The sequence below is a fragment of the Brassica oleracea genome, chromosome C9 (genome assembly GCF_000695525.1).
Source record: "Brassica oleracea var. oleracea cultivar TO1000 chromosome C9, BOL, whole genome shotgun sequence".
Classification (NCBI taxonomy): Eukaryota; Viridiplantae; Streptophyta; class Magnoliopsida; order Brassicales; family Brassicaceae; genus Brassica; species Brassica oleracea.
In genome coordinates this window covers 38,751,442-38,769,867 of record NC_027756.1, presented here as the reverse complement: position 1 = coordinate 38,769,867, position 18,426 = coordinate 38,751,442, and the positions used below count along the sequence as shown (strand labels likewise).

The following is an 18,426-nucleotide window of genomic DNA, read 5'->3' as shown; positions in this document are numbered from 1 at the left end:
CGTAGTTTTTCCGATGAACTCTGGTCTCGTGTATCCGCATCGTAATATCGTCGGAAGTTCGTCAGAATGACGTTTCTCGGTATTCGTCAGAAAGTCGTCGGAAGTTCTGACGAAATTCCGACGAATTTCCGACGAATTTTTTTTTTCCGACGAAACGATACCGACGGACGTGTTCGTCAGAAATTCGTCGGAATCGGTCTATTCCGACGAATTTCCGACGATTTCGGCCATCAGAATCCCCCTGTTTTCTTGTAGTGAATATACGATTCAATTTCTACACAAGTTTATGTATCTAACTATAGTCTATAGATCATGATTCATGAAGAACCAAGGTGCAAGGCAGGTACTTGCCGATTTTCATTCTACTCTCCTCTTGGCTTGGCTTGACTTAAGTAATTTGATTTAATATTCATTTTTAGCTTATTTGAGACAAATACTAGTTATATCAAATAATTTTAAAACACTAATATCCTCAAGTTTTTTTGTCAGCTAATATCTTCAGGTTATTTGATTCGACTTGTTACTCTATAAACTTTTTGTGCTTTAAAAAAAATACTTAATTACTTGTAAGTATATGAAATCAAAATGCATATGACAGATATTTTTAGATACACAACAAGTATTTGCAACGATTAACAAAAAAAAATTATAAGTAACAAATACTTTAGAACGAATAATAACATGTAACATGACAAGTAACGAAATAAATGTTAAAAAGATAGAATGATATCCACTATTTGACATATACTTGCAAATAATAAAATTTATTGACATTTTACTCGACTAGACGATATACAGTGAAGCCTCTATAAATTAATAATGTTGAGACTACACCAAAAAATAATTTTTTTATTAATTTATTGAGATATTAATTTATCGATATACTAATTGAACCAAAAATTCAATTTGGGACTATAAAATTATATTATTTTATAGAGATTTTTAGTGTATATTAATTTATAGAGTATTAATTTAATGAGGTTATAGTATATTTAACATTTGTTTTTTTCAAAACGGGTATGAGACAAATAACGGATATATGTAAGCTTATTAACGAGTAATCATGTCCATCCCTAGTTATATATAGTTATAGTGACCTATAAAATCTTCTAAAAGATGAAGATCTCAACAATTGTATTTACATACGACAACAAGTACCATGCATTATGCTTATGCTATAACTTAATTGATGGTCCCCATTCTGGATTTTCTTACCAGCTGAACATATGGATGGTAAACCCAGCCAGTCTACTAACAAATTGGTGGATTTAGATTTGGATCAGTTAAAAATGGGCCTAACCAGTAGGCTTTGCCGTTCAGATAAACTTTCACATGAAAGTAAGGATTGCTTTTGTGAACCAAACACAACCGAGGTTCTAACTTCTAACCATATCGGTGTTACATTTTAATCAAACTTATTAATAGAAAAATGTAGTTAAGTGGTGGATCCACAAGTTATAACACACACGCTCTATTACTATAATTATGTAGTTAAACTATACAGAGATGGTGACGTGGAGATGCATTTTTTTTATTTTTTATTAGTACGTAGGGACCTGTCTGCCAAGAGTTTGTTGGGACGTGGAAATCTTGGAATTAAAGCTTCTCGATTTCAAGGGGCCAAACGTCGATGTGAAGTCAATTTTTATTCATTTCAAGACTTGGAATTAAGTATCAAAATTGCATCATCTTATCATAATAAACACAACTCCTTATGCTACACGTTTAACACCTAATACGATCTTCTTCTTTTTTTTTGGTTGGATAACGTAACTAACCCTCAACTTTAAAGCAACAGCAAATTCAAACGGTACAGCTTATTTTTCTTTAATTATGAAAGTTATAGAGGTTCTCTTTACTGCTTGACCGTTAGAAACCTTGAGCTCAAGGTCCTCAACAAATATTTTGCTATCTCAAAACAGTACAACCTATATCCAAATATAGTTAGTTAACGAACAGTATATAGGCTAGCTATAGTCATGATATGTTCGTAATCAAATCGGTAATAATGTCAAAAATATATACTATTCAACTATACAAGACACACCTAAATATATTTCTAGTTTTATTGGCTAGAGAGAGTTCCCGATCAAATAAAGTGACCATTAAATTTTGTATGTAATCGCATGTGGATTCTCATAAAACAATACTATTGAAAGATAAAAAAACTCGTACCAAGCTGAAGAATAATTTTGATAAACGAGGTAACAAATGAACGTACATCAATCCGACACGTGGCAATACACAAAGTGGACAAATTTCTCAAAAGGGAAACAAACGTCCCTGAAAATTCCCTTATTTTTCTTAGTTTTCGAGATGAAATAATTTTTCAAAAAATTAGAAAGATACGCTAAATGAAACTGCGTATTGAAGCAACTGCTATATCTATCTATCTCTCCATCTTTCTCTCTCTATAAGGGCGCTTGCCTCAGCCGAACACAATCATGCCAATCACATTGAATCCAAATATCTCTCTTTCGATCTAACGTCAGAGTTTTTCATTTTCTGCAATCAAAAGATGGAAAATGTGATCTGGGTTTCTTGTAAGAAGGATTGAAATAATCGGAGATTGATTCATCGATCCCCAGAGGATTGTTAAAAAGATCATTTTTTTTTATATTTGCGTGTGATGGGTTTGGTTGATTCCTTGTTTGGAAAAGATGCAAGGAAATTTCTCAAAAGGAAAGACAGTGATGCTGCAGAAGCAGGTGAATCACTCATCATCTTCCATTTTCTATTTGCTTTCTTTTTATTTTACATTTTTCTGAAATTCAGAGATTAAAAAACGCTGCTTTAATTTATCCTCCTCACATTGCCTGTGTTATTCAAACGTTATCTTAAATGGGTTTGATCAGATTGTTCATTAAATGATCTGAGAATTTAATGTTTATCACCTGTTTGATGAATTGCTTCTCAAGAAAATGAATCACCTTTTTGATCTGTTTATATATTCTCTTTGTAGGACGAGCTCTGGAAGAACTCAGAAGCTCTCTATACAATGAGCTCAAAACATCAGAAGGAGCTAAACGACAACAACAGAGATTCTGCGGCCCTGTTGTTGCCATGTCTTTTAATTTCGTTGTTGCTGTTGGAATCATCCTCGCCAATAAGCTTGTAAAGCTCACTTCTTTGAATCTGAAATTCTTCTGTGTCTCTCTCTGTTATTAAACTTGTTTTTGCAGGTGATGGGAAGAGTTGGATTCAATTTTCCAATCTTTCTAACGCTCATTCACTATGCGGTTGCTTGGATTCTTCTAGCTTTCTTCAAATCTCTCTCGTTGCTTCCAATGTCTCCTCCATCAAAGACCACACCTTTCTCCTCCCTTTTCTCTCTTGGAGCTGTCATGGCCTTTGCTTCTGGTCTCGCCAATACCAGCCTCAAACACAACAGGTTCATTGCTCAATCTTGCATCAATATTCAATTATTCATATTTTCAAGACTTGACCTTTTGATGGATATAAAGAGAATCTGCTCTGTTTTCTCTACTTACCTCACACTTGAAAGCTTTTGCTTTTGTCCATCCAGTGTTGGATTCTACCAGATGGCGAAGATCGCTGTGACACCAACCATTGTCCTTGCAGAGTTTGTTCTCTTCAAGAAAACCATTTCTTCCACAAAGGTTTTTGCTTGGTTTTGTATGACGTTATTATGCTCTCATTACATTTTTTGGGTGCTTACTCTGTTTTTAGGGTTTGTTCTCTCTTACAGGTTATGGCATTAGCCGTAGTGTCTCTAGGCGTGGCCATCGCGACAGTAACCGATCTGGAATTCAATTTGTTTGGTGCATTGGTTGCTGTTGCTTGGATTATCCCAAGTGCCATCAATAAGATCCTCTGGTCTAATCTTCAACAACAAGCTAACTGGACTGCCTTAGCGTAAGAATCTCTCCCCTTTTGCTTTACTTGAGGTGTAAGCAATACAAGTGTCTTAAAAGATAATACACTTTTTTTTTTTTTTGTTGAATGTACGTAGATTGATGTGGAAGACGACGCCGTTTACAGTCTTCTTCTTATTGGCTCTCATGCCATGGCTTGACCCACCTGGAGTTTTGCTGTTCAAATGGGATTGGGGTAACTCTTCTGCAATCCTCGTCTCGGCCCTTCTTGGCTTTCTTCTCCAGTGGTCGGGTGCACTCGCTCTCGGGTTAGTTGCTTAGCTATAAAGATAAACTTGAGTTTAATTAATAGTTTGCTTGTGCCTCATTTTGCCGTCATCATCATTTATGAACAGAGCAAAAACCTAATGAACCTAAACCGGATGGGATGAGCCTAAAAATTGTGAACCGGTGCTAAAACATCAATTATGTTCCGGTTTATAAAACTTTGGTTTAGCTAAATTAAGTTTATATGCCTCTACCTTTTTAGTCCTCTTGTAGCTAAGTTGGTTTTATTTGTAACAGGGCAACCTCGGCAACGTCCCATGTAGTATTAGGGCAATTCAAGACGTGTGTGATCTTGCTTGGAGGCTACGTTATCTTTGGCTCAGACCCCGGTTTCGTAAGCATTTGCGGTGCTGTTGCAGCTCTTGCCGGCATGTCTGTATACACGTGGCTAAATCTTCCGGGGAAATCAGTCGACTACAGCTCGAGCAAGCTGCTTCCGAAGCAAAACACAGCCGTTTCGAAACCTAAAGCCGACAGTGACGACGTGGGAGGAGAGAGCGGAGTAGCCCTACTTTCTGTTGAGCTAGATCTCTCGAAGACGACAACTGCAAATATCGTATAGATTATGTTCCTTTTTTAGAAGTTCAGGGTTTAGCTTGTAAAACTCGATTTGAAGTTCCAGCATATTAATTTTGCTATCTAATTGAAAAACTATGAAGATTTGATGGGGGTAAATGTTTACAATAATGAAATAGAGGGTGCTGTTTTGGAAGTTCACTAACTCAAGTAATCTTCTTATTAAAATAAACTTTCCCACATTTTAATTCATTTAAGGAATTGTTAATGGTTTATATATTTTGATTGATTTAGAAATCCATATAGTATTTATAAATTTATATAAAATATACAAATCTGAAGGTTTTCCCTCGGATTTGATTCTTTGTATTTTTAACTAAAAAATTCAAACAAATACATTCAAATTCATTATAAAATCAAATATATTAGTAAATCCGTACGATTGAATAACACTTGATTTGATATAGAATTTATGAATCATTAAACCAATAACACATGATTTTAATACAGATTTTAAAATCATAGAACCAATAACACTAGATTTAATTCGGATTTTCAAATCCATTAAAATACAACAACCAATAATTCCTGCTAAAAACTTAAGGTACCTAATTGAAAATTCCGGTTCGAGGGGACCCAGACCCGGTTTTGTGCGGATGAAGTTGATCTCAGAACGTGGTCTCTCGATTGCTTGCTTGCTTGCGATTCATAATTTCTCTTCCTGTAATCTCAACCTTACGCCGCGAGTGGGACTGAGTCTCGGATCGAGTTAACTATGGGAAGTAACGGGGAATTGAAGTATGAGATCTCACAGAGCGCTTACATCAAACTCGTTCTCCACTCGCTGCGTCACAAGACGGCGGCGGTCAACGGAGTCCTCGTCGGTCGAATCAGCCCTAAGGACGAAGGCCTCGTGGAGATCTCCGATTCAGTGCCGCTCTTTCACTCTAACCTCGCTCTCCTTCCTCCTCTCGAGATCTCCCTCATCATGGTCACTCTCTCTTCTTCTTGTTCTGGTTTGAATCGGCTTTGCAATTGAACTTTTGAAAAAAAATTGAGTTTACATATTTAATTACTAAATGAAACGGTAGCTGCATTTGTTATTATTAGTTCACTCTTGCTGTTATGTCTGTTACCTGATTGTCAGTCTTGTTTCTATTTTAACATAGAAAGTTTTATATCTTGGATTGTTTGGGTTTAACGAGAAGCACAACACTGTTTCTGTAGCTGTGTTTAAAAGATGTGTATATGTTTGCCGTTTGGGATGTGTTTTAGATAGAGGAGCATTACGTGGCTCAAGGTTTGAGTATTGTTGGCTACTTTCACGCCAACGAGAGGTTCGATGACGTGGAGCTCTGTGGTGTGGCTAAGAACATTGGTGATCACATCTCTCGCTATTTCCCTCCTGCACCTATTCTCTTGGTGAATTTCTTGTCCTTTGCATTCTAAGTGCAGCAATTGATTGAATCACTAACTAAAGTAACCATTTTATTATGCTGTTTTGTAGTTGAACAACAAAAAGCTTGAACCCTTATCAAAGGGTAAAGATCGAAGCCCTGTGATGCAGGTTGGTCTTTCTAATCAGGACAATGTTTTTGACAGCTTTGTATTATAGCTTGGATATGAGATTTAGAAGTTTGTCAATTAAGTAAGGAATAATTATATCAATGCCACGCTACACTAGTATATCTTCTTGGCATTTGAAAGTACGAGTTTTGTATATTGTTATTGCTATGTAAAAAAATACACTGTTATGAAAAAACGATAAGACTTACCAATTAGCTTAAGAGAGAAATAGAATATTGAAAAACTGAGAAGGTCGATTTTTAAGTATTTGCTAACAACTTATTGGTAGTCCGGCTCTCATCTCATCCTTGCATTGATTTTTAGTTTGGCTGCATCCTAAACATATACTGTCAACGTTAAGATATAAAAAATGACGATACTAGCTGACTAACATATCCAGACTATCTACTTGAATTGAGCTACCAACCTTCTTGACATCAGACTCGTATTGTCCCTTTTCTTTTGCTACCTTCTGCTTGATGGAATTTACTTTTGCTGCAGTTAATAGGTCACTTTTTCAATTTGTAGTAATACTTTTGTCTATATATTACATGCTAGCTTTGTGTGAAAGATGGATCCAAGAACTGGAGAGTGGTTGGAACAGATGGAGGAAGCAAGCTACTCTTGAAAGAGCCTTCGGCCAATGTAGTTTTGTCAGATTACATTTCATCTGAGAAATGGAAGGACGTCACAGATGTTGATGATCATCTTGATGATATCACCAAGTAAGTTAAATACACACAAACTTAGAAACGAAAAAGCTACAACCTTTCATGTAGATGATGGTAATATCTCACATATATTTCACTTTAATGGCAGGGACTGGTTAAACCCTGGACTTTTCAACTGAAGACAACGGGTATGCGATGTTAGCTAATTAGAGTTTTGCTTCCATCTTCAGTTGAGAAACAAAAACAAAAAAGTTCTCAAGAGACCATTGAAATTTTAAATCATAAACACGAGTTTATCAGTTGAATGATGTCTTTTGGGGCTTGTACTCGTGATCCAGTTTTTTTCTATTTGGTTCCACTTTTTGTTATATAATTGGAAACTTGGAATGAAAGCCTCTGATTTGTTAGCTGTTGTACTTTTTTGGGGGGGGTCAAATTTAGCTGTTATACTTAAACTTGCGAAGTACATAGTTAATTGTAAAAGAACATGAAATCAAATCTAGTGCTTTACATTGTCTGAATCGCTTAGCGATATCAACATTGACCATTTCGGCCATGCTTCATCTGCATCAACAGCCCTTAACGACAACACTTTTAGCCGTGGGGCAATGCGCTAGAGTACAATTGTCTGAATTCTCAAGCCCCCACCACACCAATCAGGTAAGCTTATATCATTGTTCTGAAACGCAAGAATATCAACACTCCCATAATCGCTGTACATGCATCAAGCGCTGTAGATAGGATGTAGTTGTGTCTTGCCCACCAACTTTTAAAACTCCTGAAGATGTAGTAGTTGAACTTGAACACAACCCCAACGATGGGCCATGACCAGTAGTAATGCACAGACTTGGCAACTCCAAACCCCAACCTCCGAGCTAACATTATTACAATTGGGCCTACTATTATCTGGATCAAGGCCCATTAATATGTTCCTTTAAACGCAAAACAATATATGGGGTGCTAGTTGCTGCTACTCCAAAACTCATCACCTTTCTCTACCTGTGTGTGTTAAACCCTCGCCGCGAGGAAAAACCCTAACCCTAATTTTTTGCGATGGTTCTCACTCGTAGCAAGAAGAGGGTGGCGAAATCTCAAACCCCTCCGTTGAAGAGGAAGGCGGAGAAGCCCCAAGCTCTGGCGTTGAAGAAGGGAGGAGCCAAGTCCCAGAAGACACCTCCGTTGAAGAAGCAGAAGAAGGAAGTCGTGGAGGAAGATCCTAGCGAAAACGACGATGAAGAAGTTTCCGATGATGCCGCCTCTACCGATGTAGAATCAGAAGAGTCTGATGATGGAGAGGAAGAAGGGTTAGGCTCTTCCGGGTTTTTCTCCGATGATGATGGAGAAGAGAACGACGACGACGGTGAGGAGCTCTTGGGTGATGACTTTCTTGAAGGTAGCGGCGATGAAGAGGAGCATTCGGATTCGGGTTCGGGTTCGGATTCTGACTCCGACGAAGGCGATATTGAGAAGGAGTCTAAACTTATTGATGAGGAAGAAGCAAAGGAGGAGGAAGACGCTAAGGCTGAGCTGCTTGATTTCAACAAGGAAGCTGGAGACGATTCGTTTCGGTTACCAACTGAAGAGGTATAATGCTCTGTGTTTGATTACAACACTAGTTGTGGGAATGAGACAATATCTAACAGAAGCTGTCTTTCATTGTCTAGGAACTTGAAGAAGAAGCTCGTGGGCCACCAGATCTACCTCTACTTCAAAGTAGAATCAAAGAGAGTGAGTAACTTTCCAAAGTTTATTTCTTTATTGCTGTTGAATGTTTTTGAATTCTTATGGTCATTTTATGTTTTTCAGTTGTTAGAGCTCTGTCAAACTTTAGCGTCTTGAGGCCAAATGGAGCCAGCAGGAAAGATTGTGTTGAACAGCTCAAATCTGATATTGCTTCTTATTATGGCTACAACAGTTTTCTTATTGGAGCTTTGTTTGAGGTTACTCTCTTTCTAGTCTCTCTCATCTCTTTCATTTGATCTTTGTTGCCTAGTACTCTTCACTTATGGGTGTTTTATTGGGATATCTCTTGCTTGCAGCTGTTTCCTCCTGTTGAACTTATGGAATTAATTGAAGCCTTTGAAAAGCAAAGGCCTACATCTATCCGGACAAACACACTCAAGGTGAACTTGGTTTTGTGTTGCTTAGTTATATCTTATGACTTTTGAGCTCTGCTGTTTAATTGAAGTGATTGTTTTTGTTTTAGACTCGAAGAAGGGATCTTGCTGATGTGCTTCTGAACAGAGGAGTCAATCTTGACCCACTAAGCAAGTGGTCAAAAGTAATTCGATCTGGACCCATCCATAACCCTGTTTTAGTAATGTTCCATCGTTAATATGTGATAATAATTGCAGGTCGGACTTGTTGTTTATGATTCACAAGTGCCAATCGGTGCAACCCCTGAGTATTTGGCTGGATTCTACATGGTTAGTGATCTTCTGTTCTCTTCTGTTCACCATCAATGGTTAATGTAAATTGTTTGCGTAAGTCTGTACTTGGTGAAATTGTAGCTTCAAGGTGCTAGTTCGTTTTTGCCAGTGATGGCCCTTGCCCCTCAAGAGAATGAGCGTATTGTGGATGTAGCGTAAGTTACTGTCACCTATTAAATTGTGGACGAATCTGAGTTTTGTTCTCGCGCTTATTGTGTGAATGCTTCATTTTTTTTTTTATGTTGCAGTGCTGCTCCTGGTGGTAAAACTACGTACGTTGCTGCTCTAATGAAAAATACTGGTAAATCATTGATTTCTTGTGCTTCTTATCCCCCATTCCCCAGATTCAGGCTGATTAAACACTGTTTATAATGATTAATTTTGGTTTTAAGTAAAGCTATAATAATGCTGTAACCAGGCTTGATATTTGCGAACGAGATGAAAGTACCTAGGCTCAAGTCGTTGACTGCCAATCTGCACCGCATGGGCGTCACAAATACCATAGTCTGTAACTATGATGGAAGAGAGGTTAGCTTCTTGAGCATTCATTATTTCAATAACTTCATAGAAAGTCGAGATCGTTGTATTTGTGATACTTCTTCATAACGTCTACATACTGGCATGACTAGAATTATTACACTTGTTGCTTTCAGCTACCCAAGGTGTTAGGTGAGAAATCGGTTGATAGAGTATTGTTGGATGCACCTTGCAGTGGAACTGGGGTAAGAAACTTCGAGCTTAGTCTCTGTTAAGCTCTAGATCTTTATAACTAAATGTTCTCTTCTCTGCTACGCATACAGGTCATTTCGAAAGATGAATCAGTTAAAGTTTCCAAATCTCTGGAGCAAATTAGGAAATTTGCTCACTTGCAAAAGGTATGACAGTATCTTCTCTTAGCAAACGTCAAATATATATTGAACAAACAAATTTTACATTCTCAAAGAAAAGCTAATATAACCTCTCTTTTTTACCGGCAGCAACTTTTACTTGCTGCCATTGATATGGTGGATGCCACTTCCAAAACCGGTGGATATATTGTGTACTCAACATGTTCACTTATGGTTGCTGAGGTTAGTGTCCTGATATGTTCCCGCCCATGTTCGTCTCCCTTATGTCTTTATGCATCCTCTTATTTTTATGTTGCATGAAAACAAAATTGCGCAGAACGAAGCTGTCATCGATTATGCTCTCAAAAAGAGGAGTGTTCAACTCGTTAAAACTGGACTCGACTTCGGCCAAGACGGGTAATGTACAAAGTTCCATCTATTGAGATATGTAAAGGAACATTACAATGATACTGTCTCAACGTTTCGAAATCTTTGTCCATGTCTTCATCAGATTTGTAAGATTTAGAGAACATCGATTTCATCCATCTTTAAACAAGACCAAACGTTTTTATCCTCATGTACACAACATGGATGGATTCTTTGTTGCAAAGGTACTCACTTTTAACCCTGTAAATGATATCAACCATGTCTTTGTCATTACTCTTAAGTTTAATAGTTAATAAACCGAGATCGATAAATCTACATGTTTTCATGTTTTGCGCTTGTGTTTCTTTATACAGCTAAAGAAAATGAGTAACATGAAACAAGCTTCAGAAGATGATGACGAGGCGTTAGGAACTGTAGATGAAGCTGATGTGCCCAGTGATGATGATGAAGCTGATGTGCCCAGTGAAGGGATGGAGAAACAACCTTCTGTTCCCAAGAAGCAGCAACCCAAGAAAACTAAAGAAAGCAAGGAGGGACTTGCAAAATCAAAGGAGAGCAAAAAAGGCAAGAAATCAAAATCTAAAAAAGGTGAGGATCCACCTAAAATAAAGAAGCAAAGGAAGAACAGAACTGAAATGAGGATGGAGATTTCTCAAGCTAGGTAAGAAAGTTTTCTCACCTCTTGTCAAAAACCATTAACTGAAAGAAGAAATCGGTTTGGGCTGTCTTAGATTTCTTGCTTTACAATGTTTTTATTAAACACGTGTGCAGGGAAGAGAAAAGAAGAGCAATGAGAGAGAAGTCGAAGGAGAAGCAATAATTCATCTCGTATACACTCATGGTGAAGTTTAAGGTGCCATATATGGCTTGTTGTTTTCATTTATTATTTCACGAATTATTTTTCTAACGTTAAAAACTAGAAGCCAGAGAGAGCTACACTCTCTTAGACTCCAATGGAAAGATCTTTTATGTCCAAAAGTTTTGTTTAGTGAAGTTGAGTTGGAGTCTTGAGCCAGTCACCAAGTTCCCATCTTTGTAACACGTAGTCGGCGTAACCGGAATACCGAACCAGTTATATTATATTATTAATATTTAAAATGCCGCCCTAAGCTGAAATGAAAAATATCCGATAACTTATCCTGGCATTAATAAAAATGAATTAGAATTCATGGCAAATGACATTTATATTTTTAGTATCTAACGAACTTAAATTGCATCAAGCCGAACCAATTTCAAGTACAAATTGTGTTACTTGGTTTTAGTTTCTGTAAGAACAACTGAAATCAAATTGTACAATCGTATACAACAATATATTGAAAGTTGAAAAAGGCTCTGATTTTTAGTTCATTATCGTTTCGCTTTTGGTTTTACAGGAAGATGATTAAAATTAGGGATTTGTATAGTGAGCTGTTGATTGGTTGTAACTTGTAAGTAGTTAGAGACTTAAGAGAGATTCATCACATCTCTTTCCGAAGTGGGACTTGTGTTGGCGAACATGACAACCCATTCTTCATCTATCTCTGTCAGATACTCAGATCTTGTTTTTGGGACCTCTCAGTATTAATATCCCCTTTATTAATCCTTAACTCTCTTTTGTGGTTTTTAATAATAGAAAATTGCTTTACTCAGATTTATTTTCTTATACAAAAATACTTCAAATCATAAAAGATATCTAACCGGTCGATTATATGAATCAATCAATCAAATTCTTTTTGTATTATAATGGCATCAATAATTCAATACAATTTGTTTACTTTCTTGGTGATTTAATTATATTCAAAAGAACATTTTTTGAACAGCATAAACAACATTTTTTGAAGCGAAAAAGATGGGTTATGTTTTTTTTTAAACATAAGATGGGTTATGTTTTAACAAAAGTGGATATCATTAAATCAGGTGGACAATTATTTTGTATTTTTATTTTCTTGACGCCAAACAAAATCATGTGGACTGTGTTCTGACATTTGGGTTGTACTAAAGTATAAAGCAGAGTGGATATAAACTATAATTAAACAGTGATTAACTCGATATAACTTTACAGTATCTTACCACATAAGTAAATTGGGAAAAAATATATACATGTACACGTTATAAAAGTACGCTCATCATAGGAAATTATTTTGGTTGACTTTAGTGAACACAAATTTTACTTGAATTAACAGAGTTAACAGCTTTAGGATAAACTAATTTACGCGAAGTTGTATTTTTTTTTATATTGAGATAAAATATAAATTGGGATCGTTTATTAATTTATTTTATAATGATAGAAAACAACAGATACAAACATATTAGCACTTATGCACATAATTCCATGAGAAATTTGGATTAAAAAATATGTTTGAACAAAATTAGTAATAAAATAGCTTGTACAATTCCTGTGATGCATCCTTTAGAAATTACTAAAAATGTTAAACCAAAACTCAACTCAAACAATTGAATCAAACTCTTTACGATCAATACTATTAAAACATAAACAATCTTTATCTACTTACCAATAATTTATTTTCTAACGTTGAATATTATGCTATTACAAATTATGAAAAATATTACAAACTATTTTACGGTCGACAATTCTACCTGTCTTATGAAGATTTACGCTTGACTGCATCATCTGAGCTGTCCTACGAGATCAACGCTTGACGTTACTCCCTGTGTCATGTTGCAGATCTCTTGTAAGTTTTTTCTCCATTAGTTCGCATAATTCCGCATTCTCTGGGGATCAAAACTCAAACCTCTTAATGTAGAAACATTAATGAACTATTAGTCAAACCACTAGACCAAATAGGCATCCACACTTACAAATAGTTTAAGTTGTACCATATTTTTTTGGATTCCTATTATCTATTTATACCTAATTTAATTAAGAAAATTACCACAAATACCACATTCATAGTACTACTTTTCAAGTTTACACTAACTACTTTTATCCTCATTTTTAATGAAGAATAAATGACATTTATATCTCAAGGGTTAACTAATCTAGACTTGAGGTTTAGATTTGAGGGGTATGGTAAGGGTTTTGGAATGTGAAATTTAAGATTCTAATAAATATATAGTTAAAATATATAATTTTTTTTGAAAAATAGTTTCAAACATAATTTTCGATTTTCAAAAAGAAATTTTGAAAAAGAAAAAGAAAAATTTGAAACAAAATTCAAAAAAAAATTTATAAAAAAGTTTGAATCTAAAAAAGTATAATTCAAAAACATAAAAAAATATTTATTTTTTTATTTAAATAATTATTTATTATATATAGAGAACAAGGGTATAAGAGTCTTTTACCACTTAATAAAGAATGTATTTTTGAAAATGTTCCTTTAGTGGTGGTAAAAACGAACCATGAAAGTGGTAAACATGAAATTCACCCTTATTATTAATTATATTCCCTATACTAAAATTAAAGAAATAAATAACTAATCTAATGTTTTTTTAAATAATGAATGCAATTTATAATAACACTTAAGGAACTTATCGATTACATTATATTTATTAATACAAAAAGAATTAAATATGCCTACTATTTTGCGTATATATACAATTGTATTTTAATCCAAATGCAAGAAAAAAATTCTTCAAAATTCTCACCAAATAATAATAGCATAATTCTCATAGAGTATTAAAATTAGGTATATATATGTATATATATTTTGTCAAATTTAATATTAATAGTTAGTCACTATTCATATTTAATGATACGATAGAACATGTCATTATTAATATTTTTATGAGTATAATTTTACAGTTTATACTAATATATTATCAAATATAAAATTAATTGAACAACACATAAAACACACTTTAAATTAGGCTTCGACATTCAAGTACCCGTTGGGATACATGTTGGGTATTTTGAAATTTAGTTTCAATTTATATCACACCCTAAGTCTCTCATTCTGGTAATTTTGTAAGTACGGATCGAGTTGGAATATAATACATCAATTTTGGTTCTAATTTGTATCACATCGTAAAACCCATAAAATAACAACATATTGTCCGAATTTGGGTAATATTGGTTTGGTTTGGATATATCTGAAGTTTAATCCAAACTTTAGAAACCAAGCATAAGAAATAAATACTTATTTATATAAAATTAGATGTTTAAGTTACTTATTTAAAATTTAAATACTTGTTTTATATATCATTTCAAAATAAGCATAGAACTGAATATTTGAAGTACATATTTATGTTTCAAATATTTATATTTGTGATGAATTTTGACATTCATATCAGTTTTTTGGATATTTTCGGATTATCCGTTTAGGTTTGGCTAATAACATTTTGGGTCGGGATATGTTTTGTACCACCGTATAATATTTCTTACATTTCAGATCGGTATGGATTGGATTTTTTTTTGTTTGGGTTAGGTTGGGACTTCGGGTTACGGATTTTATGTTCATGCCTACTTTAAATAAAGAGTAAGTACAATTATATAAAATTTTCACCAAAAATTTCAAAGCGCCGATTAAAATCTAGTATAAATATTAAAAATGAATTACTGAGAAAACTAAATTGAACAAATTATACCTACTTGTGTTTCTTTATGCTGAGCAATCTTCTGTTTTGTCAACATCCTGTTGAACTATATCCACAAATAACATTGTTTCTGCTCGATTCATTAGGAAAGTATTCAAGAAACCATGGGGCATGCAATCTTAGATTAATATCGAAATAAATCAGAAAATTGCTTCAACCCTTTTGGGCATCGTTAGAAGTTCGAACTCCTAAGCTTTATAAAATCATGATGGTGAAATTTATAATTATATATTTGCTCTACGCATTTTTTATACATAAAATCATTCTGGCATGTATTATTAGTGAGATTTCACTAAGATTATATAGCCATTTTTTTTTGGAGTGTATAACTATTTGTGGAAACTATAATAAATACAGATTCATAATATCTCTTTGTACATTAATTGGAAGGATATATGGAATGCTAAGTAAGGCAAATGTATCAAAAATTCAGATTATAAAATACAAATCTTAATTTAAATGGCAAGCGATAGAGCTACTACACTTTCCAAACACAAGCGATTTTTTCCTTCTGAATTCATTATCATCATACTTACAAAATAACATTCGAAAAATATCAAAATTTATATCACGTAAACAAAAACTTTAATTACAAATTATCCATTTCTATGTTTCTTCTTGTAACAAATTTGTAAAAATAGATAATAATCTTATTTTTTTATCAAAGAATAGATGATAATCTTTATGAAATTTAATTTTTGTCTAAAAAGGCTCAAACGAACTATTACAGCTCACGAGGGGATCATTGATGTAAACATTTGTCTTCCATTTTGGAGAAAACCTTGAAATAATTGAATCCCTCAAAAAATATTAAAATAAAAAAGTATTCTAACTTTTTCTTTGACCAAACTCTCTCTCTCTCTCTCTCTTTCACAGAACTCTCTTCTATCTATCCCTATTTCCATGGAAGCAAGGAGATGCGTTCGTTTCTCTCTATCTTTACATCAACACTGACTGCTCTCCTGCTTACTCATTCGGGAGAAAAGGGCTTCTCTGTCGCTCAAAAATCCGAACTTTTCAGGTATCAATTTAATGGCTTTTTCCTCTCTCTCTCTCTCTCTAAAGCTCTATTCTTTTTTTTTTTCTGGGTTAGATTATCTGATTCTTGGTAGATCCAAAAGGTTTTTATTTGGCTGTTCTTACTTTAACGAGATCTGTGTAACCAACCCTTGAGAGAGAAAAAGAAAAGAAAAGAAAAAATCACCTTTTTGCATTGAAAAAGTCTCGATTTTTAATCTGATTTTGGTTTAGTTAAAGTTAAACCTGAACCAAGAGAGGTTGAATTCAACTGACTCTCAATTTGGATATGCATTCAAGATCCATAACATCTCAAATTCCTTCTCTTTATAGATCTTACTTGTGCATATTTAGTAAGATCCATGATTACTAATCTCATGATTTTTGAGTAACAAGCTTGCTTTTTTTAACTGATGCTACAGGCTAGCTTTGATGGAAGTCTGTGGCAATATTGATTACTAGAGTCAACAAACGTTACTCAAATCAATAATTGGTTTCTAAAAATTCACAAATCAAGCTTTGGCTCTGTTTAGTTTTTCCTCCATGGCCTCCAAAACTCCAGAAGGATCACTTTCCAGTTCCAGTCAAAGTATGTCAGTTAGTACTTTAGCAGATCAAGTCTCTTCCACCTTGTCTTTCGCCGATCCAAGCACTGACACCAAAACCGGTAACAACAACAACAAGACCAGCGAGCAAGGGGAGAGCGGGAAGAGCAGCACGTGTAGACCGAGCACGAGCAGTGACATAAGCGACGAGAGCACTTGCAGCAGCTTCAGCAGCAGCATCAACAAACCACACAAGGCCAACGATGTGAGATGGGAAGCCATTCAAGCTGTCAGAACCAAACACGGCGGTTTGGGATTGAACCATTTTAGGCTCTTGAAGAGGTTAGGATGTGGTGATATCGGAACTGTCCATCTCGCTGAGTTGAACGGGACGAGGTGTTACTTTGCCATGAAGGTTATGGACAAAACAGCTTTGGCTAGCAGGAAAAAGCTTCTTAGAGCTCAGACCGAGAGAGAGATTCTTCAGTGTCTTGATCACCCGTTTCTACCCACACTCTACAGTCATTTTGAAACTGAGAAGTTCTCTTGTTTGGTTATGGAGTTTTGCCCTGGAGGTGACTTGCATACGCTGAGACAGAGACAACCAGGGAAACGCTTCACCGAGCAAGCTGCAAAGTAGGAATCGAACTTTCTTTACATCTAAGAAACAGCTCTTGTGTTTGTGTTGACTTTGTTTTAATGATGTCAGGTTCTATGTAGCGGAGGTGCTTCTTGCAATGGAGTATCTACACATGCTGGGGATCATTTACCGTGATCTGAAACCAGAGAATGTTCTTGTGAGAGATGATGGACACGTGATGCTTTCGGATTTTGATCTCTCCCTGAGATGTACTGTGAGCCTCTCGATAGTCAGATCAACCAATCTCGGATCCGAAGGCTTGTCAAAGAACTCAGTTTCTTGCTCGCAGCAACCCGCTTGCATCCAGCAGCCGTCTTGCATCTCAATGGCTCCAACATCTTGCTTTGGTCCTCGGTTCTTCTCATCCAAGTCCAAGAAAGACAAGAAAGCGAAAACAGATAACGGTAACCACCAAGTTACTCCCTTACCGGAGCTCGTTGCAGAGCCAACAAGCGCTCGTTCGATGTCGTTTGTGGGGACACACGAGTACCTAGCTCCAGAGATCATCAAAGGTGAAGGACATGGAAGCGCGGTTGATTGGTGGACTTTTGGGATCTTTCTTTATGAGTTGTTGTTTGGTAAAACACCGTTTAAAGGCTCAGGGAATAGAGCGACGCTCTTCAATGTGGTTGGTCAGCCTTTGAGGTTCCCTGAGTCTCCGGTTGTTAGCTTTGCAGCTAGAGATTTGATAAGGAGTTTGCTTGTGAAGGAGCCACAGCATAGGTTAGCTTACAAGCGTGGAGCGACGGAGATGAAGCAACATCCTTTCTTTGAAGGAGTGAATTGGGCTCTGGTTCGGTGTGCCACTCCACCTGAGGTTCCCAAACCGGTTGATCTTGAACCGGTGAAACAACATACTCCTGCTACACCGGCTTCTGCTGCATCTACAAGCGTGAGATCTGACCAGAGCAATTATCTTGAGTTTGATTTCTTCTGATCCGTGTCCCCAATTTGATGATTCTCCTATTGTTTCTTGTTTAGTTTATTTGAAACATGTGTTCTTTCTCTTGTCTTTTTTCCTTTTCTGAACAAGCTTCTGAGATTTGTATCATTCTTCAAACATCTTAGACAGTATCTGTACCATCTTCGTAAGCTAAATGTTAAGAGACCCACCCAAACCATTAAGAATCCA

The 18,426-nt window shown here is 35.6% G+C and overlaps 4 protein-coding genes across 4 annotated transcripts; all 4 read left to right on the top strand.

Moving 5' to 3' along the window:
- The first annotated feature begins 2,314 nt into the window (after nt 1–2,314).
- LOC106313815 (uncharacterized membrane protein At1g06890) lies at nt 2,315–4,872 on the top strand. The gene is made up of 8 exons (XM_013751727.1): nt 2,315–2,386; nt 2,495–2,708; nt 2,963–3,114; nt 3,183–3,391; nt 3,527–3,620; nt 3,710–3,876; nt 3,974–4,144; nt 4,401–4,872. The coding sequence occupies exons 2-8, from the start codon at nt 2,630–2,632 to the stop codon at nt 4,723–4,725; spliced, it is 1,197 nt and encodes a 398-aa protein (XP_013607181.1). The 5' UTR covers nt 2,315–2,386; nt 2,495–2,629; the 3' UTR covers nt 4,726–4,872.
- A 477-nt stretch (nt 4,873–5,349) lies between these two features.
- On the top strand, nt 5,350–7,369 carry LOC106315682 (ER membrane protein complex subunit 8/9 homolog). Its single transcript, XM_013753482.1, has 5 exons — nt 5,350–5,670; nt 5,955–6,101; nt 6,187–6,246; nt 6,804–6,970; nt 7,065–7,369. The coding sequence occupies exons 1-5, from the start codon at nt 5,455–5,457 to the stop codon at nt 7,093–7,095; spliced, it is 621 nt and encodes a 206-aa protein (XP_013608936.1). The 5' UTR covers nt 5,350–5,454; the 3' UTR covers nt 7,096–7,369.
- A 530-nt stretch (nt 7,370–7,899) lies between these two features.
- Nucleotides 7,900–11,574, top strand: LOC106312865 (25S rRNA (cytosine-C(5))-methyltransferase nop2). Its single transcript, XM_013750545.1, has 16 exons — nt 7,900–8,500; nt 8,581–8,644; nt 8,723–8,856; nt 8,956–9,039; nt 9,123–9,197; nt 9,271–9,342; nt 9,427–9,500; nt 9,594–9,646; nt 9,764–9,873; nt 9,999–10,067; nt 10,146–10,220; nt 10,323–10,415; nt 10,510–10,589; nt 10,684–10,783; nt 10,913–11,220; nt 11,331–11,574. The coding sequence occupies exons 1-16, from the start codon at nt 7,970–7,972 to the stop codon at nt 11,377–11,379; spliced, it is 1,971 nt and encodes a 656-aa protein (XP_013605999.1). The 5' UTR covers nt 7,900–7,969; the 3' UTR covers nt 11,380–11,574.
- Nucleotides 11,575–15,906: 4,332 nt separating this feature from the next.
- On the top strand, nt 15,907–18,403 carry LOC106318378 (serine/threonine-protein kinase D6PK). Its single transcript, XM_013756325.1, has 3 exons — nt 15,907–16,113; nt 16,532–17,290; nt 17,364–18,403. Exons 2-3 carry the CDS (start codon nt 16,653–16,655, stop codon nt 18,229–18,231), a joined length of 1,506 nt encoding a protein of 501 aa, XP_013611779.1. The 5' UTR covers nt 15,907–16,113; nt 16,532–16,652; the 3' UTR covers nt 18,232–18,403.
- The last annotated feature ends 23 nt before the right edge of the window (nt 18,404–18,426 follow it).